The 23,976-nt window shown below is 35.0% G+C and overlaps 1 protein-coding gene across 1 annotated transcript in view; it reads left to right on the forward strand.

Moving 5' to 3' along the window:
• The window catches only part of GRIK2 (glutamate ionotropic receptor kainate type subunit 2), a gene marked incomplete at both ends in the record, with an annotated part of 381,844 nt that overhangs the window by 289,116 nt on the left and 68,752 nt on the right, over positions 1-23,976 (forward strand). The window contains one exon of the mRNA XM_080340953.1: positions 1,809-2,026. Within this exon, the coding sequence (XP_080197079.1) occupies positions 1,809-2,026 (218 nt within the window). The remainder of the gene's footprint in view (positions 1-1,808; positions 2,027-23,976) is intronic.

Below are 23,976 nucleotides of genomic sequence, written 5' to 3' on the forward strand. Positions count from 1 at the left end.
AAACTGTGGGATATAGTGCTAGACATGACGTTACCTTGGGTACATGACAGTCAGCCCCTAACCAGGCTCTGTTTCATGGGCCTAGGTGGCACTCGCTTTCAGTCCTTGGTAAGGTATGAACTTGTGGTAATTGGGGCAACTGCGACAACTGTTTCCACTCTTCTTTTCTTCCTAGTCCTATCTGATTTTGCTGGTGTTGCTTTTTAAGTGAGATGAGAGAAATTAAAAAGAGTTGATGATGGTGGGCTTATTGGGAGATCTGTTAGTGTTATGTTGTCTAAGTGTCTGTAACAGGGCCTGGGAGCAACTACATCAGAAAGGTACTTTTCTACTCTTTTCCTTGCAGAATTCTAGGCAGAGTCTGGCGCTGGAGTTGGCTGTCATGTCCAAGTCTGTCAGCTTTTTTTGTTTGAAACAGCAAGGGTAAGATGAACTGCAGGGTAAGATGGGCTGTTTTTGAATACGGTAGTCCAGTTATGATACCACTTCTTGTTTCCTTTTTTTTTTCCTTTATGTTATTTTTTTGGCATTGATGTTGGAAGTTTGGTGAAGATGTGTTACCTTGCTGGACCAGTTCCTTAAATAATTCAATATGAACACTAAAATTTAACAGAAATAAAATAGTCCATCTTGCCTTCATTCCATTTTACCCAGGAGATTTAAAAACAACTGTAGTGACCAATTAACGAAGAGTGATTGTTTTGGTACAATGGTATAGTGGATATGGTAAACCTTTCTTAAAAAACAAGTTTCCAGATAATTTTAAAAGATTTTACGTGAAGCTCTTACAATGAAGCTTGAAATTGTTTATTTGACATAATCAGAAATTTAATTCCATTCAATTATAAAATTATGGAAAAAATCCATAAATGCTCATTTTTAATAAATATTTGTAGTTGTAAATTACATTGAATTTTGTTTTTCCTATTTTTAGTAATTAGGCACAAGAAGAGTTTATGTACTTCAGTTTGTCTCATTAGACTCTAAATTAGCATTAATAATTATGCAAATTAATATACAGTGTCTGTCACCCCCTCCATTCTTCAGTGCCATGAGCAGGCAACTCCAGCAATGCATTATAATCTATCTTTATCTAGTTTATGCATAGTGGTATAATATTTTCTTTGCTGCTCTATCAAATTAAGTGTGTGGCATAGCCACCCATGTTTATCTGAAATTGTGGGGTTAACTATAGAGATGGGAGATGTTCAATTTTTTACGTAAGCAGTCAATAAACAACCCTTCATAGCAAGACAAATGGCAAAAGTCAAAAGCATATTTATAATAGATTTCAGATTTTGTATTTTAGATATGAAACAGCTTATTTCATACCTGCTCCTCTCATCAACTGCTTATTTTTATTTCCTGAAGTGTTTTCACAAAATGCTTAAATAATGCTTATTTAGTGCCTCGAAGATCAAGAACCATGTGTACTTCAATATTAGTATTAACTTAGAGGTTCAGGCCAGCTAGAATTTCTTCTGAAAAGCCAGTTCAAGTAACTGCTTTTTTTTCCCCCACTTTGCTATATGTATATATATTTATAAATCTTAAAAAGGCACTAATCATTGAGTCTCCCATTGCTATCTTTTGATTCCCACAGCTCCAAAAACTCTGTCTTTATAAGTGTAATCTGTTCTTATTTTTCATTTCAGTTGTGTGTATTTGTACAAACAGAAAATGTAAGCCTGTAGTTTAAAGATTTTTTTGCACAGTGACTCCATCTCCCCACTGTGGCAAAAAGTGCTGAACACCTAATAATTGTTTTGTGTGCATTGGTTTCACCTTTCTCCCCTGGTTTTCGTTAGGTTCTGAACTCATGCCCAAAGCCCTCTCCACCAGGATAGTGGGAGGCATTTGGTGGTTTTTCACACTTATCATCATTTCCTCGTACACTGCTAACCTAGCCGCCTTTCTGACAGTGGAACGTATGGAATCCCCTATTGATTCTGCTGATGATTTGGCCAAGCAGACAAAGATAGAGTATGGTGCAGTTGAAGATGGAGCAACCATGACTTTCTTCAAGGTAAGCTTTATATTCTATTTGAAAAGATCCTATATCCTGATTGTGGGGGAAAGTTTGTGCGCCTTGCTGAGGAGCAACTGATATAATTCCTACTGCTGTCAAAACCATCTGAAAGTCACTTTTTTTTGAGGATTTGCAAGATAACAAAGGAAGCAAATGCAAAATCTGTCATGGGAAAACAGAAGTAAATTTCTTTGATGGTTTTCGCTTAAAAATGTGAGTTTTTAGCAGTGGAGTAGGTGAAGAAACATTAATATTTTGCTCAGACAGATCTCCTATAGCTGTGTACAAGAATGAGTTTTGTTTAATTAGGAGTTATAGTATCAATTCAATAACATTACACTTAATCATAGTTTTGTTCGAGAAACTGGACTCTACACTAAGTATATAAGTGGCTTGAATGAGAATAACCTTTTGGACTTTGTATTTTTGAGAAACTTTCAGATGAATTTTGGTGTCTGTATAAAAAAAAAAAAAACTTAGATTCTTGCAGTTTTTCTATTCCTTTTAACCTGTTACTAAGATCATGCAATTTGAAATATAGTGAAATATGCTGCTGGATTAGACATACATTTTTCTTTTTTAGCTTTATCAAGCATCTAAGTGGTTTTAAATTAGTGAGAAGTATGCATGAAGAGAATGATTTGTTCTATAGCTCCTTGTGTTTGGTAGCAAAGACATGTCTCAGACCTTCCAAAGAGAGAGGGGTTTAACAGTATCGATCTGATCTTTGGTACATTTTGAAGGCTTTCAGGTAGTATTTTCTGGTTTTATGAGTTATTATGCTACCAACTAAAGCTTTGTGATGACTGTTACATTGCGATTTGAAATTAGGCAAACTGAGGTCCAAGGTAACTTGTAAACTGGTACAGAAATTGAAGAATGCATGCTCAGTTCGCCTCGTTGGATTCGGGGAGTACAAAATTTGTTTGGATGTCAAGGCTAAATAGTCACTATTTAATCTTATGACCTTAGAGCCAATCAAAGTGTACACATAGTTTTAATTAAAAAAAAAAATAATTATAGGGCTTTCAGCTTCTTCTTAGAAATAAAAATCAGTTCAGCTTCACTCAGAATATTGTCACCTGTTTGACTTATAGCATACATTGGGAAGGTTCTGAGTATTTTCCGCAGAATACTTGTTGGAAAAGGAGCTGATGAAGTTAATAGAAGAAACTAGTCAATTAAGGGTCTCTTGATGTCAGGACATGTGAAGCAGCTAAAAGAAACAACACTGGAAGTTTAAAGACAGGGTTTTAGAAGAGTGAAAATTACTTAAGTCTCAGGACATAAAGAAATGACACAAGGAATTTACCACTTTACTAGAAAACACTATAGGGCTTTAATTTCATTTTTGTCTGGCAGAAAACTTTGAACTTCTAATTCAGATTTTAACTGTAGACTCTCAAATATTAGGAAACAAGTTTAAATTAGCAGTGTCTTTCTTCCTGATTGGCAGAAGCATTTTTCTCTGCATCTTCTTAACTTTTAGTTATCATTCTCCATGCCCTTAATTTTCTCTCCTTCTCCTTTATTGTATGTGCTTTACATGGGCTTTTTAAGTGCACAGAGACTATTTCTCTGGATGTTTTTCCCCTATGCATATTAATATACTGCTCCCTTTCCAGCACAACTCTCCCTTTCTGATTTCTTTTTTCTTCTATTTTTATTTATCTAGATATATTTTATGTTTCAGCTAGCATATTGTATCCAAGAACTAGACAGGACTTACTTCTAATAAAATAGCAATTGCATATCCTGCATAGAAGATTTTTGTTGGCAGTTGAAATAATGCAGATTTATATACAACAGAATTATGGTGTCAAATCAAGTAATTTGGTATTGCTTTTAGTACATTGATGAAATTTCCTTCTTCACTATGAATGAAAAATGAAATTGGTATGAGACACAGGTTTTCTTTATCCAGCTGATATATTTTAGGTCAAATTAAAGTCTATTCTGCTGAAGAAACATATTTTCTGGGTTTTATGTGTAAACATATCATGGTTAGTAAGTGCTTTGTGAGAAGAAAATGCACTAATAGATAAGAATTTATTTTCCAACTAGCAACCAACTAATTACAAATATTATTCTGATGTCTACTGTATTAACTAGTAGTATGTAAATTAATTAGTATTAATTACCTAATGCAATGGATCCAAACCTAAGCATTAGAAGTAGCTATAACTGTTCTTTTAATTCAACTGATAGGCCAAAATCATGTTCAAAAAGAAAAGTAAATGGAAACTATATAATCTCATTGGATTCATTCAGTATCTGAAGCAACTTCCAAGTGGAAACCAAAGTTTGCCTGATGTAAATGCTATTCACTAGAGCTACCTATGTAAGGAATACAATCTAATTAAATATGTATTTCATGAAAGATAAACTGAAACATTTGTATACAGTCTATCTGTGAGAGTTAACTAGATGGTAAAATTACGTATTTTTGCCTAATAAGGCTGAGTTATCAGAAAATAGAATACTATAGTTCTGGTCAACACAGTATATCTGTATTTGTGTGTTTTCAAAATATAGAATCATAGAATGGTTTAGGTTGGAAGGGACCTTAAAGATCATCTAGTTCAAACACCCCTGTCACAGTCAGGGACACTTTCCACTAGACCAGGTTGCTCAAAGCCCCATACAACACTTCCAGGGATGGAACATCCACAACCTATCTGGGCAGCCTGTTCCAGTGTCTCACCACCCACACAGTGAAAAGTTTCGTCCTTATATCTAATCTAACCCTACCCTCCTTCAGTTTAAAGCCATTATCCCTTGTTCTATCATTACATGCCCTTATAAAAAGTCTCTCCTCCAGCTTTCTTGTAGGTTGTCTTTAGGTACTGGAAGGCTGCTCTCATTGGAGCCTTCTCTTCTCCAGGTTGAACAACCCCAACTCTCTCAGCATCTTCACAGGAGAGGTATTCCAGCCCTCTGATCATCTTTGTGGCCTTCTCTGGACCTGGTCCAACAGATCTAGATCCTTTGTATGCTGGGGACCTGAGAACTTGACACAGTACTCCATGTGGGTTCTCATGAGAGCAGAGTAGAGGGGTCTGCTGATCATGCATCTTTTGATGCCACAGTTCTGATGATACTGTTGGCTTTCTGGGCTGCAAGAGCACATTGCCAGGTCATGTTGAGCTTCTCATCAATCAACACCCCCAAGTCCTTCTCCATAGGGCTGCTCTCAATCCCTTCATCTCCTAGGCTGTATTTGTGCTTGGGATTGCCCCAGCCCATGTGGAGGATCTTGTGCTTGTCCTTGTTGAACTTAATGAAGTTTGCATGGTCCTACCTCTCAAACTTGTCTTCTCTTTTGTTTTATCAAATTGCTTCAGGAGTGTAATTTCCTTATACAAAGAAAATTAAAATGCAAGAAAAGACTTTAAAATAAGACTGTAAGTGGAATTGTCTTAAATTGCCTTAAAAGGTACTTAAATTGCTTTAAGAGATGTTACTAGAGTTGAACAGCTCATAGATACTACTACTACTAAACAATAATATAAAAAGCACTTAAAAACAGGAAACTGATAAAGGAAGACAAAAACTATCAGAAAAACATCTTAAATGACAGAAGTAACACTGAATGTAGATACTATAGAAAAACATAAACAGTATAGAAAAGACAGAAGAGTTGCGTATGTTTTCTGCATTGTGTGTAAAAAACAACCAAAAAACTCCAAGCAAAACAAACAAATAAACAAAAAAACCAACAGGGTAAACATTCACATTTTAAATTCCTTTCAGAAAACTTTTTTTTTTATCAGTTTATGTTAAAGGAGGGTTTCAAATGGTATATATTTTATTCTCTGATATATAGACAAGTGAATATCAAGTAGGAAATAACACTGCCTTTTTATATGGCATTAGAGAAACTATTAATGAACCATTGTGTCCTGTTCTGGTGACCACACTTCAAAAATATGTTTAAAATTGGAAAGAGTTCAATTAAAGGTGAAAGAATGACTATAGGTCTGGAAATAAGCATTGTAGTTAGTGGCTAATGAAGATCTGTCTGTTTAATCTGCTGAAGAGAAGGTTAAAAGGTGACTTGATCATAGTCTGTGAGTGCCTTAATGGGAATGAGACTTTGACAGCAGATGACTGTTTAATCTAGCAAAAAAGGGCATAATGAGATCCAATGTTTCAAAGCTAAAGTTAGGCAAATTCAGACTAGAAATATGGTGAGTATTTTTAAGAGTGAGAGTAATTAACCACTTGTACAGCTTATCTAGGAGTGGGCAAGATTCATCCATCACATGCAGCCTTTGTGAGAAAAATAGGTACAGCATAGGCTAAATGTTATACTTTTGATTTAGAGGCTACTCAATGAAATAGATAGCCTTCATTATATAGAAGGTCAGATTAGATTTTGGTAGTCCCCTTCTACTTCAAAAATCTGTGAGAGTATGACTTCTGGGGGAAGTTGCACAAAGACGATTGAGAGGATAAATTTATCATCTATGTGTATGTTTTTCTTAGCTGCTTTGTTGTATTTTAATGAGAGTGGATTGAGTAAAACAATGGCATTATATTACAACAAGAAATTAAGACACCAGATGGTTTCCTAATGTTAAATGAAATTATCATATCTTGGTAATAATTATTAGTTCCAATCACAATGAGGCTCAGTAGTTGCCCAGAAGACTGACAGTAATTTCTGCATAAATTATCTATATAGCAGTCCATTGAATTCTCTTTTAAAAAAACCTTTGGAACCTGGAAAAAGCTGGGTAGTACTAATATAAAAGAAGAGTGACTTTTGAAGGAGAACCTAAATGGGAATCAGGCAAACTATATTGAAGCCTGCTAAAATTAAAATCTTGGCGAGCACAGAGGATATACATTGAAAACACTGTTATCCTTGTGAGTCAAACATCTCTGTTAAATAGCTTTGATAAAAAAAGGAGAATGTTGTCTCCAGAGGTTTATGAGATCCTCCAGTTCATTGTATGCCACCTCATGGTCTAAAAGATACGACATGACAACTCCTTTTAGAAGCCAGAAACTAGAGGAAATTTTCAATACTCACTCCTCTACTTACCTAGTCTGAGTAGGGAAAAGAAGTAGTTTTATAACTCTGGTATATGTCTGTGAGCCTGGTGGGCCATTTCATTGGGAAAAAACAAAGAAAAATTTAGTATTATCCAAGACTTAGAAGGAAAGAAATGTGAAAGTAAGGCATATCTGCTGCTGGACTTGTAGTTTCTACTCCTGACACATGTTTTGGTTTTTCTGAAACTGTGGAATTTTTTCTTAGTTATGAACTTCTCTTCCTTTCTCTTGGCTGCTTTAGTCACCCTTGAGCATTTTCAATTTTCTGAAACCTGTCTTCCTTTCTGCTTGGAATAAAAAAAAAAAATAAAAATATTATTTTAATTAGAGGTACCCATCTCACACTAGCTGTTCTTGGATGAAAAAAGCTCAGATTGTTCATTGCCTCTGTTTTCTGTGGTCTCTCAGCCTATGTTTCTCAAAATTCCAGTGTCTGTTTTCTTCCTGAATGATAGTTCTGAAATGGAAAAGAACAATGTTAATTCCACCCTACTTCTACTTGTACCACAGTTCTCCATCCTCACACACAAAGTACTACAGCACATACGTGGTCTATAATTTTAAGACTCTTTTTTTTGTGTGTGTGAAGTTGCTATGTACTTTTGGTTTTCACATTTTTTCATATCTGTACATTTCAGTGTATTTTTTTTCTTTCTATGATTTTTTACAGTACCATACACAATGGCACTTTTCTCAGTTATGGTTACTATGCATTTGCATACCACAGAGTAAAAAACAAAGTAATTTTTCATTCTCTAATAGCAGTAGATTAGTGTCATTACTTTTGTATCACAAATTAGAGGTCTCTTCAGTTCTCTGTGAGAGTTGTATATTTTATATCCTTGTTTTGCTGATAAGGAAGCTGAAGCACTTAGAGGGAATGCATCTTTTCTGAGATCACTTGGTGAAAGGCAGATAGAGGACTAATTCAGGAAAAGTGACTCACAGACCTTAGAATTATCTGATAGACTATTCTATTTATCATTGACATTTGCCAGTTACTTTCCTTTTTTTCTTCAGGATCTGTTTTTATATGACAGCTCTACTTTTTTACAATATTCTCCATTTCTTCCTGAACCACCTTTTCTCCACGAGGATCCATGTTACTGACACTATTTCAGTTCCATGGCCCCTGTTTTTTAACCCTAGACACTTTATTAGACACCTATCTCAGGAAATTTGGGGGAGGGGGGCAACAATTCAATGCTTACTATCTATTTTTCTCTTCTGAATTCTCAGCCTGTTTTTAAAGGAGATAGAATTAAGCTCTAGCTACACATTGCCAAATCTCAGAAATAGTTTCTTAAGTATGGAAGAAGGAATTGTAGGAGAATTTTCTCATTACTTGCAACTGGAGCACAAGTGACAGATCCCCTGACATAAAACAAAGAATAGCAGCAAATATGAAGGTTTGAATGCCATTCATTTGTCATGAGTGATGCTGGCATTGGCACTCATAAAGCCAGTATAACTTCAGTGGGTTTTTTCAAACCTGGGTTTGAACATTGCAATAAGTAAATTACATTTATCTGTTTAATAAATAAATATACATGTACAAGCACATGGGCATATACACACATAGATCCTTTAGCTGAATGCTGCAAATAAAACAGCATGAAGTTTAGCAGTGTGTATCAATTATTTGGTGGAATTATTGCAAGTCAAAGATGAAAGAAGGACGCAACTTCTAAGCTTCTCAAATATTCACTGACTGACAGTGACTAATAGAAAGCAATTTATTGAGTCCCAGCCTCCATGTGCTGATCTGGATAATGCTTAAATATAATTGGTAGCAGATACCACAGATGCATGCTCGATTTGCTTTCAAATTATTTTACTTTATAGATAAGTTGCATTTGAATGTAACATACAGACTTGTTCTTATGCATAAAAAACGTATGTAGCACTTTTGATTAAAAAGGGAATTGAATATAAATACCATGTAATTTTTTTTTTCTTCTTTTTGATCATCATGGTTTAGGCTTATCTGCTAGGAACACATACAATTGAAAGGCATTCCCTTTTCACCTGATTATGCCCTCTGCAGGAACACCTACTCAGTTAACCACTACTTCTTTGAATGTACAAAAAAAACCAGGCACAGTTGTAAACCTGTAAAGTCGGGTCTGTGGTTGCTCCATATACTTCTAAGAACTGAATCTGCATTGATAGAGTCTGTGAGGATGAGATACAGGCTTTATCCAGAGACCTTGAAACACCTCTGCCTCACTGAGTTCTACTTATCTCTTTAAAAGATCAAGGAAACTAGGTAGAGGTAGGTAGGCTAGATGATGCATTAATACAGACTATGATAAGTGCAGCAGTACACTTGAATTCTACATAGAAGAAATTCTGATAAATCTGGTACCATTAAGTTATTTGAGGTGAACTGTCATGAATATGAGGGCAGAAAGCAGAACTAATTTCCATAAAGGGCCTAATTTGAACCAACTCTAGAGGTACTGGGACGAAGTGACTGAAATGGGTTAATGCTGTCTTGACCCTTCCCCCTTCTCTGAGGTTGTCAGAGCCTTTAGTGTTCCTCTAGTAAACAGGAGCATATGTTTGCCTGTCTGTTGTATCCCAGTGCTGAGGCATGAAACTAAAAATAGATAGAATGTGGTAGAAATCCACTACCATTCCACTCTTGCCTTTGTCCATGTCTTCTCCATTTCCTTTCCCCATTCCTCATACCATTTTCCCCTGTTCCTGCATTATGGGCTGGAAAAGATGAACAAAAGGACCAGTCAGCTTTTCATTTCTGCAAAGATTTATAATGCATTATGCCATATATCTACATAGTTAGCACTCTTTACAAGCTGCGGGATAACATGTGATATTCATGAATAATTATGCTCCAAATTCGTGAGATTTGTATTTATCATTTACACCTGTTGCCAGCTACAGCTCTTAGAAACTGATGAAACATGTATAAATGCTTTTTGAGGTCCTCTCAAAGAAATATATATATCTTTCCACTGAAATCTAGATTATTCATTCACAATGATTAAAATACTAAATAAAATCATTAACACATGAATTGAGGTCTCCATTAGTTATTTTTGAAAGGAAATCAAAGAGAGATCAAAGATGAAATAAAAGTTGGCATTAGGAAAAGGCTTCTCAGCATCTGTTTATGCCTTGCCCCAAATATTCATAGGAGAAAATGTTTTATGCTGATCTCCTCACAGAAATCTCAGGTGAGATAAACTATGTAACCTATGGTCCCATCTGACTTTCCTGTTTGATAAGTATTTTTCAGTGTAAATAAAATATAAATCTAAAAGGAACATATCAGTAAGAAGCTGACGTTTTTGTTATTTTTGAAAAGTCCATCTGACAATAATATGCATTAATTAATGCACTTGCAATAATGATCCATACTGTAGGTACATGTTGAAGTTTGCCTGAATAGAGCTCGCTTGGATAGAAATACAGCATACAAGAAATCAGAGCCCAGAGGGGAAAAAAAGCTACAAATTTACTGTGCATTTGTCCAAAGACAGTCAAGCTTGATAATATACAAATATTATCCAAACCACATTTTGAGTCCTAAATAATTGTGTCAGAAAATTTTAACAGCAAAAGACAGGAATTTCTACCAAATGTAGCTGATTCAGATGAATGTTATAACCTAGGTATCAAAAAAATAACTTTGTAGTTAAGAGAAATCCATTTTTGTTGTTGTTGTTGTTTTTATTTGGGTTTTTTTTTGGTTTTTTTTTTTTTTTTTTTTTTTTTTTAGAATAAATAGGGATGCCACTAAAGACAGGAAAAGTAGGGGCTTTTTCCTTTGAAGTCAGATGGAGTTTAATCACTATTAATCACTGCAAATTGCTTTTGGCTATATCTCTCAATATCTTTCTAGATGTGTTATTTTGGGATCAAATTAAACCAGTCTAACTGTGAGTAGTCCAACCTCTTTTCCGGCCTTCAACCACAAGCTCTGTCAGCTCTACATATCACAGAGCTGCAGCAAGAATCAGCCCAGCTTTCTGATCCAACTGAAAATGAATCTTTTTTTGTTGTTGCATGTTTACTTTTCAGTTGTGAAGATAACTGCTCTGGCTGCTATTATAGAATGTGAGTGCTGATGTGAGAGTAGCAGAGGGTGTTCCTTTACATGGCAGGATGACCTTGTATCACCCTGCTAAATGTGAAATCCACTGGGAATCCACACCCTTTGGGAAGTGAATTCTGTTGCTTAGAATTTCGGAGGTGTGAGGATGAGAAAATCAACAGCAATTGCTGATACTTTCAGAATGTATGTTGTCCTTAAATACTGTTGTATGTTTTTTCTTAACATTTTGTTTCCTTTTTCTCACCTTCGCTTTCTGGCCTCCTTAGGGCCTGTAATGGCACTGTTGATAGGATCAGGTGTAAGAGAATGACTGAACTATGGGTTCTGATCATAGGTTTGGTTACAAGACTTTTTCCTCAGAAATGCATAACCTACTTGCTATCTAGTCTTATCACCTTTCTCTGCTGCTCCTGCTGCTTTCCCTGAGGAGGTAGGGCAACAACACTTTCCTTTTCTCTTCTCAGCTTTTTTTTCTCTTTATGTCTGTTCTTAGATCATGATAAAGGTGAGAAACAGAACTGAGCTAGATCATAGAGAATCCTTAAACTGCAAACAACATTCTGTATGAAAGAGAGATTTCAGAGTTAGGGTTTGTTTAGGAAATTGAGAGTACATCTGAGAACATTTTTAACTATCAGGGTTTGAAAAAAAAGATCACCTTACTCTTCAAAGCAAATAGATCTGTCACCAAGTAGACATGTAAATTTTGTAGATTTGATCTATGACTCAACCTGGGAATGTGATTCAGAAACAATTCTCCAGAGTGTTCTATCTCTCAGTTTAGCCAGTTTTGTGTGAGAGCTTGCCATATGAGCAGCCTTCAGTGTTGAGTTCCTGCCCACTGAAGCAGCCTGAAAGCCTCAATTCATTAGCAGAGCTGAACTCTTGGTTCCGCCTTGTCAGCTTATATATGGTACTACTGAGGTGTTGTCCAACCGTATTAGCATTACATTATGTAGAGAAATATTTCCAATGCCAGAATTGCCCTGGATGCCACCTAAAATCTTACTATGCTGATGAATTTCTTCTCCAGAGTTATTCATTGCTCCAAACAGAATGCTTGTTGAAAATGGTTAAACCATTCTTTTTGCAATACATCTATGGTCATAATTACATAAGCTTTATTGGATATGGATGCCTTTTAAGCATTTTTCAGTATCCATTAATTAATTGAACTTGTACTTGATGTATTCAAAATCCTTAGTCTACACAATATAAATTACTGATTTACACAGAAAACATACTAAACCATGTTTTGGAATCGCAGGACCATGCTGTCATTCAGGTTGGAAAAGACCTTTTAGGTCATCGAGTCCAACCACCAACCTAACATTACAAAGTCCAAATAAGTTATTACATGAATTTTGTTGTAAATGTGATTTGAGAGGAGTTTGAGAGCTTTTATTATATTAATACATACTGTTAGGAAACTAGGCATTGTAAAATTTAGCAAAGGATGTAGTATTGTTTACCTTAAAATATTTGTAGCTGAGTAGTTAATTTTGCATTTGAGAACTGAAATCAGCTCCCCCTAAACAACCTGTAAAATACAGCAAACATCCTGGAGGCCTTTGAAGTCTTGAAGTTTTTGGTCTTTCTTTGAAGAACTTTTACTTTCTTATGCAACAGAAGGCCAGTGGTAAAATAGAAACTGTTCTGTTCCTATTTCTTTTGCTCTTACTCTCTTTCTATTTCACAGAATCACAGAACGTTAGGTATTGGAAGGGACCTCAAAAGATCATCTAGTCCAGTCCCCCCGGAGCAGGAACACTTAGATAAGGTTACACAGGAAGGCGTCCAGGCGGGTTTTGAATGTCTCCAGAGCAGAAGACTCCACAACCCCCCTGGGCAGCCTGTTCCAGTGTTCTGTCACCCTCACTGAGAAGAAGTTTCTTCTCATATATAAGTGGAACCTCTTATGTTTCAGTTTGAACCCATTACCCCTTTTCCTACTGTTGGTTGTCACCGAGAAGAGCCTGGCTCCATCCTCATGATGCTCAACCTTTATATATTTGTAAACATTAATAAGGTGACCCCTCAGTCTCCTCTTCTCCAAGCTAAAGAGACCCAGATCCCTCAGCCTTTCCTCATAAGGGAAATGCTCCACTCCCTTAATCATCTTTGTGGCTCTGCACTGGACTCTCTCAAGCAGTTCCCTGTCCTTCTTGAACTGAGGGGCCCAGAACTGGACACAATATTCCAGGTGCGGTCTCACCAGGGCAGAGTAGAGGGGAAGGAGAACCTCTCTTGACCTACTAACCACCCCTCTTCTAATACACTCTAGGATGTCATTAGCCTTCTTGGCCACAAGGGCACAGTGCTGGCTCATGGTCATCCTGCTGTCCCCCATGTCCCTTTCCCCTATGCTGGTCTCTAATAGGTCATTTCCCAGCTTATACTGGAACTTGGGGTTGTTCCTACCCAGATGCAAGACTCTACACTTTCCCTTGTTACATTTCATTAATTTTTTCCCTGCCCAACCCTCCACCCTGTCCAGGTCTCACTGGATGGCAGCACAGCCTTCTGGTGTGTCAGTCTTTCCTCCCAGCTTGGTGTCATCAGCAAACTTGCTGATAGTACACTCTGTTCCCTCATCCAAATCATTGATGAACATATTGAATAATACAGGCCCCAGTACTGACCCCTGAGGCACTCCACTAGATACAGACCTCCAACTAGACTGTGCCCCATTGACCATGACTCTCTGGCTTCTTTCCTTCAGCCAGTTCACACTCCACCTCACTACCCAATCATCCAGACCACACTCCCTCAGTTTAGCTGTAAGGATGCTGTGGGAGACTGTGTCAAATGCTTTTTCACTGTCTTTTATATTTTATTTTTTTTTATACAAGAGATATTTACCTTCCTTGAATCACAAGGAATCTTCCAAAACCGTTAAGTAGCTTCTATGACATGCCTGATAGAAGTTCCATGTACTCTTTCATAGGTTTCCACTTTCCTTAATGGAACTTTCTGTGAAGAAGGAAGACCAAACATTTTCTGTGATTTCTTGGGAAGGCTCTTCTTTCAGCCTTTTAACTTGTTTAGAGAAGAAGCCCTGAGAATAGCTTCTTTCATGCTAGAATTTCTATCTAAGCCTATCTAGGTGATTATTGTTCGAGTATATTTTCATTCAGGTCCATTTGCTGAGGAATTTACTTGGATTGAACAAAAAAGCCCAGTTTAGTTCCTTAATTTATTTTATAACTACACTTAGTATTTCTGATGCAGCTTTTGTTCCTTGAAATAGACATGCTGAGCATAGTTCATTATAGATGTGCAATAGATCCAACAATGGTATTCTAGTCAGTGGTTTGGCTACCCAAGAAACCAGAAGCAGCAGCAAAGGAAACACTGAAATTTCAGTTATAGCTTCCTCTTCCAGTGACAGGTGTCTCATGCAAGAAGTCTCTATTCTGAGATTAAGAGATACTTTGGCTCTCTCAGATCCGATCTTCAAACATGAAAGGGGGATTAAAGAGAAACTTTAAGGCTCATCTCATCAGCAATATTGAGGCCATTATTTTTTACATTTTTATTCAGCTAATAGTGGATTTCTGGATTGATTTTCAAGTTGAGCTTGACTTCGAAGTAGTCCAAACAAATTTTTTAACACATCCAAAAAACATTAAGTCTCTTGGTATAATCTTCACGTCTTCAGTTTTCCTTTCAGAAATACAGAATTTGATAAATTGAATCTCTAAATTTTAGTGGAATAAATCTAACAGCAAAACCACTAAAACCTACAAGGGTTGAAGTTGTAATACCATGTGATATGAGATTTTCTTTTTTTATTTTTACATTTGTTGATGATAGTGATGGAATAAAATCCATAAAAGCCCCCTGTAACTATGTATTTGTCATTTTTTTATATTATATTTTATTATATTATATTGCATTACACAAACCCTATTTTAATAATATAGTTAACCATTAATGTAGCTTCATAGGTAAAATGTGTAACAAAGGTAATTTATTATTCTTTTATAAATATAAGGATTGTAAAACAAAGCATGGCATCCTTAAAATGATAATGAGTAAAACCAGGAATAAGTCATATTCCTGAAATTTATCAAAATGCACAGAATATATTGGTGGATTTGTAAAGAAAAAAATCTCAACTGTTGACTGAGAGCATTTAATAGAAAAGTATAATATGATCATGTGTTTTGGTCTCAAAGCCGGAAAGCAGCCCCTTCAAGTGATTTGTTTTACTGGGGAAGATACAGTTTTTGAAAGACATAGGGGAGGTATCTCCCCGCACCAAAATGTAGATACCTGCTCTCCCTTCAAGTACCCGTCTAGTTGCCTTTTAGTGGCACTGGAAAGAAACTGAAAGAAAACTAGAAAGCAGTTCTTCCATACTGTCTTAGGTAACTCCCTTAGACGGACAGCATTCTCCAGAATTACTGAACTTTTCCCATTGACTGTAGTCAATAAGCTTAGATTAGTACCTTGGTCTAGATGCTTAATGTGTGAGTGGCTACAAGTATGTAAGATGCATCTTATCACATTTCTGGTCACTGTTGAAGCGCTAGGCAAATTTCATGTATGTATAAACTGCAGTTTGAATGCAGGGAGTGTCTGTGATTAATTAATATTACAAGGAATAATACAAATAATTCTATTTCCATAGTAAAACTGACTGACTTAACTAGTATTGTGGGCATATTTATTTTAGATTATTGGCCATGAAGAGTTTCTTTTTTTATACATTGGCACTGAAATAAACACAAAGTAACAACAACAACAAAGAGAAAAATGTCTTCCAAATAATAGAAAAAGTTCACACTTTGGCTTACAGTCTGAGTTAGACTGTGGCCAAATTTCTGTTCTGTGTTTGTAAACATCATATTTAAAAATATTGAACTGGTAACTTCCTAAACATAAGCCAGTGATTGCAAAAGCCTGCCTTTCAAAAAGAAAAGTAAAAATAACAAATAAGAAACACAATCCACCATTTTGCTTTGCTCATGTGACTCCATATGCTTGATCATATTAGGGGTTTAATACATTTATCCTCCATCAGGAGAGCAGGTGTTGCTGTGTCATCTACTGTATAACTTGTCATTTCTTCATTTATGGTTAAATTATTATTTTTTTTTAATTAAATTAGAGTGACAGGTACAGGCTTTTGGTCTGTGGACCAGTAATGTGATTGCATTTTTTGCATATTTCCTTGGAATCTGTGGTAATCTTGACATATTCTGTGTCAGAATTTTTGTAGAAACTTTAAATTGAAGGGTACAGTTCAGCAAGTTGGGTTAACTGAATTCTTAGACATTAGGAGATGTTAATCAAGCAGTGATGAAAAATCTGAGGATGCATACAGATTATAATTTTTAAAATCACTTCAAGCTCCAAACATGTTTGTCATCCTCTAAGATAGTATTTGGATTTCCAAAACTGTGATATGGTTTCATTTATAGCTGTTAGAGCAACTCTTAAAGCATTTAGAGGAGAGGCACCATTTGTTTGTTTGTTTGTTCTTCCTGTATTAAAAGAGACTAGCAAGAATAAGCAAGAAAAAGAATTGTCATAGTAAATTTTTAGAATATGTCATCACATTTAAGCCTGAAGATGACAACACTGCATTTATTGTTTCCTGTTCCTTTAATTGTACAGTCCGGTTCTATTCACATGTTTGGGCTTCTGCATGCATAGAGGAGATTAATAAGCTGGCATAGCAAAACTAATGAACTTGTTTATAGAAAAAATAAAATTTGCCTACATAAAGGACAAACCACACCCTCTTACAGACTCTGAATTGTTAATTCTCTTTTGAAAATTCTATTTTTCTGTACTTTCTGGCTTCTTGGTTAGAAGGTGAAACAGAGAGAAAATTAATAGAATAGGATAGAATGGAATGGAATGGAATGGAATGGAATTTGTTTCAAAAAGATGAACCCATTTGAGAGCTGTTTGTGGTGAACTCAACTACTGTTACGATGTCTGTACAGCAGGTAGAAGGAATATGGAGCATTTATAAAAAAAGTTTACTAAAACTCATTAAACCGTTTGTATATTTGTGTAATTGTAACATGTTGCCATTGTGAAACTGGGTCCATATTTTTGAAACACCCTGTAGAAATGAATAGAATAGATTTCAGTTGGAAGGGACTTACAATGATCATCTAGTCCAACTACCTCACCAATTCAGTGCTGACCAAAAGTTAAAGGAAATTATTAAGGGCATTGCCCAAATGTCTTACTTTTGAAGTAAGAATTTTGAAGTAAATTATTTAGACATTAAAGTAAAATGTATGAATAAATATTCATTACAAAGTAATATAAATATATATACAGACATCTTTATATAGTATTACAGTTACATTGTTTGAAATGTGTTATATGTTACTGTCTTGTACACTTTAAGGATGTATTTTTATTTTTAGTACCAAATAAAACCAGCTGGGACCATTTTTAAAATCAAGGTCACTGGGCTGAACTCATTTTTTCCACAAATATTAGGTGGCTATACACAAGCAACCTGTTAGGAAAAATGTTTGGCACGTACTTGACATCTCCTGGGCTATTATCTTGGGGTGGAGCCCAGATATCATTTGGGAGGATATTCCTTAAGACAGGCCAAAACTGTTACAGGCCCCATGCTAACAGATGTTATGGACAATTATAGACCTCTGTCCTGACCCTGTTTTATTAACTGTAACAGGTGAATCATAGTCTTGATTTAGATATGTTAGTGAAAATCTTCGGCAGTTTTTCTAAAATATTGCCAGTAGAATAAATTATGTCTGATTCTACTCTTTAGAAGAAAAAATTAAGTGAAGAGATAAACACTTATTTCTTTTCTGTCTTGTTTCCAAATATTTTTTTTTCTTTAGTTGTACTGGTTCAACTTAAAGAAAATGAGTTATTATGGGAGTAATCTGTTAAAATATTTGTGCAACCTGAAAATCCTAAGTTGGAACTATATCTTTATTTTTTTTTCTATGATCTTTTCATAAATAAGCTTCCATTGATTTCAGCAGGTATTAGGTGTTTCAATGCCTTGTGAATCTAGGTTTAAAGACATAGCAAAAAAAAAAAAAAATAAAAAGAAAAAAAAATAAAGAGCTACTTCTAAGTAAGACTGTATAAAGATTTATTTGTGGTCATTCCTGCTTAAGGAATTTGAAGTTTAAAGAAAAATCCAAAATGTTATATTTGATCTTTAATTTAAACATGCAGTGCTATTCTTTTTGTCATGCTGGTGTTTCCCGCAGCATTATAAATGAGGACTATTAGATAATTGACATTACTCACTATTTTATTTTAAAATGAAATATTTCATTAGTGTAATATGTGTCAAGAAGAAATTATTTCATTTTGCTTGAAAAAAGAATCTTTGATGGCTTTTTATTCAAGGACAGCAAAACAAGCATACTCTTTGTTCTGATATTCTCTAATATGCATTACTGATCTGTAAATATATGTTTGGATCATATTTTAAGTGATGACTAATTTCAAGCTTATTTGCATAGTGAACACCATGTATTTTGAGATGGATTTTTTAAGTGGAACCCAGAATGACTCCTCATTCGCTTAAAAAATTCAAAACAGATCTACTTTGCATAATTTTACATAGGCAATTGTTCAGTATAAAAGGAACAAACGCTCTTCTTTGCCACATATACACATATAAATGATGACTACACGTTTGTCTGCATAACTTGCACACAGTATTTCCCCTGGAGGTATAGGAAGCACACTGCTATTTTACTGCACTCCTTTTGTTGAAGAGGAAGTGGTGTCATTGAATAGAATTGCCTCATCAGACACTCTACAAAAGTGCCAAGTTGTAGCAATCAATAGGAAACTAGCAGATGTGAAAGTTAGTTGGCATCAAAGAACATGAGTGGAAGAATTTCCTATGGGAAAGAAAGTGCTTCCTTACACTTTATCTATACTAAGAATACTGGTTTATCAAGCTTTGAGAAAATAAGAATATTATGGCTTTCATGGCGTCAGCTCTAAAAGAGTCACTTTAACAACAGCTAAAAAGTTAGACAGATATCCATATGGGGAATTGTATGAAGTTATCAGATTTTATTAGTTTTAAACCAGAATGTTGCGATTTCTTCTCTCACTGAATGCAATGAGTCTGGAAGAAGAATTGGCTCCCTGGGTGATCACAGTACTGTGGATGAGTGTAAATTCTGCTTTTGGAGCATGTTCATAGGAAATAAACAACATGTTCTCATTTTTTTAGGGCATAAATATTTAAAGACTTTGAGTCAGAATATTCTCTAGTTTGAGGCTAGCTTGGATATTTGTTTATTTTTCTAAACAGTATAAGCAACTTTTCAATGCTTGTCCGCACAGGAACTGCTACAGAAAAACTGAGTTTCAATATATCAGTCAAGTGGGTGCTCTTTAGAGAGATTGGAATACAGAGAATGGCAAAACTGAAGAGTCAGTAAACAGAGTGATGTTGAGCTGGCAAGTCAGTGGATCACAGTATTTGTCAGTATGAGAGCTTACAGTTGCTGATAGCGGTTGAATGCTTTTCTGAGCAAGCTGTAAATAGGAGCAGGTGTCAGTGAGGACAGAATACATTGAGGGAAATATTCTCTGACGAATTATTTAATTCATTCACTTTGCTAACTTGTGATCTACTTTATTTTCAGGAAGGTGAATTGGAGATTTTGTGTGCTAGAGACTGAACATGTGGGGGTTTTATTTTTTATTTTTATTTTTTTTTCTTTTAAAAAAATGCAACCTCTTAATCATCTATCTTTCTCTAAGAATTTTTCTTGTTACAAGGATAGATAAAAGTTTCTTATAAAACATGGAAGCAATTTTCTCACCTCACCAATCTTTAATTAAAAATATTGCTTATTGGAATTTCTGCCCCTAGTCTGCTCAATTAATACTTAGAGCCAATTATATTTATTGGCGATATGGAGGAGACAGCATTAATTATCTAAAAGCACCTTTCTCACTAAAATCCAGCATAGTTGGAAAATGAATTGTCCCTGGTCCTTGAGCTCTTTTCACACTAACAACCAAATAAATGCACTAGGGCACACACTGAATCAAAGGTTGCACTGACAGTTTAGATATTTAGTGCCAGAATGAATTTGATTTGCAGAACTAAGGGTTTTGACATTAAGAGTTTAAATGAACATCACATGGTATCTGTCGAGACTGCTCTTTCGTCTTAGAATGCTGTGTAATGATATTTACAAGCAAGTTGCTTCTGACGTCAGTGCGTAGAGATGTTTGGTGACAAGAAAATTATTTTGCCTTTGGCTTCAAAGTTAAGCTGTGGAATTCCTGCCATACAGTAGCCCAAGAACAAATATTTTATACCTCAATAAAAATAACCAAAAAAAGTTATAAAAATCTGTTAAATTATGTATTATCTTTTTACATTTTTGCTGCTTTCAAATAACGGTTTATCAAAGGAAGAAAAGAGAGAGCAATAAAATTTACAGCTGTATCTAACATGTAAAGTCATCTACGACTTGGACTTTATTAGGTTTTTATTTAGGTAGTAATTCCATATTAGTAAGAGAGAAAATAACCTTATTTAATTACACTGGAAAAGCTAAACGTCACCTTCTTGAAGTTATGAAAAACTTTAAACACAGGAGGCTGAAGTCTTAAGCCCCCGTATTCTAATATGAGTGCACACAGACAAATCTCTTTTTCTATTGCTGTACTACAGTGCTTCTGTACTTGCTGAGAAGGAATGACACAATGTTTCAGTCAATCATATCTCCTGTGTACACTGAGATTCAGGGTCAAGTTTACCTGTGAGATGACCTGTGAGTACTCTGACAGCTATTCAGCTACCTAAAATCTGTTTCTTTAATCAAGATTGCTTTAGAAGTGTAATGACTCCCCTTGTATATTTTTAGTTCACTTATTCTATCTCTTTTATAAGAAATACTGATCACTGGTTTTCAGAGTGGGAAAATATTATGTGAATACGTGTAATATGGAGCATATTCTGTGTGTTTGCATAAATACCATTAAAATCAGCATTTTGCAAGCTATTGCAAAAAAAAAGTACAACAAGAAAATCCATATAGACCAAAATTAGTGACAATATTTGATTGTCACTACAGGTAGGTGTCTCGTTTATTAAATATTTCAATTCAGCTAATTAGACTATACAAACAGTATTATTTTTCACTGTAGGTCTCCTGACAGTTTTCTGAATGCAATGAGCATTTTAATTGATTACCAAAACAATAAAGTAAAAAGAATTGAGTTAAACTTATTTTCCTCAGGAATTACATTGTAGCAACACAGTAGATGATTAAGAATAGAGTTGCTTCCAAGCTCAGCTGCAGGAAACTTAACACGTGGATATAACCAGGTGTCATGAAGAAAAATGTTTATCAAAAGAATCTGATTCTGTAGTTAGTGTAGTATAAGTCTTTATCTTAATCCTAAATGTAAGAAAATTTTTTCATAATCCCATGCATTATCACAAGAATTGTATTAGGTGAACTTTTGTACACTTTACAAGGACAGTGGTTTTATTGCTGCATTTTTTTAACCCCTGAACTTTGTATCCCTATGCAACTAGGTCACAGTGAATTATGCTGAAAGTTTCCATATAAATACATGGATATTTGATAATTAATTTGCAGTCATAGTCTTCTATGTACAGATACCAAAAGCTCTTTTATCTAAATTTTTACTTAAACTAATGTGTTGAGAGATCCACTTTGCCAGAATGTTTTCTGCTAAATTGGTCCACAGAAAATACAGGAAAATTTGCTGCAGGATGTTCACAGATTATTGACACAGAAATATACAGAATGAATACAGCAGTGCTATTGCTTGTGCTGTGAAATGCATGCCATTAATAATTTTGGGGTATTATTACATTCACTGTATTTTACTCAAGCAAGGACCTAACAGTAACTGGGATTTGAAAGACATCAAGGAACATATAGGTTCTTTTATATGTCAGTTTATACTTAGGAGGCAAAGAATAATGCTAGAATGTCTTCTGAGCTAATTTCCTTCTCCTAGCTCTTTTGCGGCAACTGCTGAACCATACTGCTCCTTTTGCATTGACAACATTCACCTCTGTCTTCTGGTTGTCTTTATGGTCTTGATTGTTCAAGGTCAGTTTGGTCTCTTGGCACATTCTGAAAAAATAATTCTTAGAGTTACTGCTTATGTATAATTGTGCTTTAAATTCTACCTATAGAGAAAACTATTTTATTTCTACCATACTGTCGAAAATAATACATCATACACAACTGCACTTCCTCATGAAATTAGTATCTTGTTCTCTCCTCTGTTTACAAGACTATTACAGCATGTTCAGCCCTATGTTAACTTTAGAGACTGGCAACTCAGCTACGAGTTAACTATTGTATTAGTGATAATGGCTCCTGTTGTGTTGGTTTTGTTTGATTGTTTTTTATTGTCTTACACTTGTTTGTCTCCAATATCCAATATCCTGTATTAATGTAGATGTACATTTAAGCCATATATGTTAGTTAATTCACATAGTTAAAATCTGCATGAAATCAGCTGTGTACTGCAATTCATGAAAGGCACAAAACCCTGAATGGAATTCCTGCCATTCACATGATGAGATGAGAAGAGGCATTAGATGCTCTGAAGCATCAGTGATTTAATTTTCATGTGGTGACAAGACTTTCCCTTTGCAGTAGAATCTCACATGTTAATGTGATGATCTGGTTACCATTTTTTGCAATAAACAAAGTTATTCAACTTTCACATGTCCAAACAACTTCCTATCACAGAAGGATTTTTTTTTTCCTGCACAGTCCATCCAGGGTCTGAACAGATTTCTTGCCTCTAGCTCTTCTGGTTACTTCCTTAGTTTTGTATTGATGAAGTGAAGCTTGTACATGCTTAGTATACACCATGTATAAAGCTGTTTTATTAAAGAGACACTCGTACAGACACAAACAGCTGTAAAAAACAAAACAAAACAAAACAAATAACAACCAAAAACAACTAAAAAGAAAAAAAAAAAGAAAATCCACAAAAATGTCAGCAAACCCAAACCAGGAAAAAAAAAAAAAAAGGAAAAATATGAAGTAAATTAAGATGAAAACTTAACTGTCATGTGGCACCTTGTTGCCTGTTACTATCTAACCAGTATCTTAATTAAACCAAACTGTGACATGAAACTAGGCTCTTTGATCTAACTTAAACATTCACATTTATGTTCACAAAGACTATTTTCTATCTTAAAACATCACAAAACCCAAAGAAACCAGACTGTAGCATTTTCTAAATATTGCAGTTGGCTAAAATAATGAAGAATCAAAATCCAACTTAGAACAAAAAGTGACATTCTGCCAGAGGACATCTCTTTTGTTTCACAAATCTACCTTACTTTCTCTTCCCATTGCCTTTTTGTTTTGATTTTTTTAATTATTATTTTGAGGCAAAATTTATTTCTGAGCAAAAATTACTCTTCCATGCTGACTGTAATTCACAGAAATAATTCTCTGAAATAAGCTATGATCAATGTTGTAAAGCTTTGAGTTGTATTCATTCAGGTAGATTTGCTGTTTAAATTTTTATCCCTGCTAATTAGGTTAAATTACCCAAAATTTTGAAATTTTATGATAACTTTCTTCTTTCATATGTATAATATATATCTTAGCTTTTATTTTAAGATATACTAATGTGAAGGGATGGCCTGTTCCTACTGAAGTTTAATGGATTTCACATTAAGGGAGTCATTTCCCTGCATTTATGAGGTTGCAGAGTTGATTTAGAACTTTCCTCTAAAAGGGGAGGATAAGATTAATGAAAAACATAATAATATGATCTCTGAGACAAGATTTCCTGT

This window comes from Nesoenas mayeri, assembly GCF_963082525.1.
Source record: "Nesoenas mayeri genome assembly, chromosome: 3".
Lineage (NCBI taxonomy): Eukaryota > Metazoa > Chordata > Aves > Columbiformes > Columbidae > Nesoenas > Nesoenas mayeri.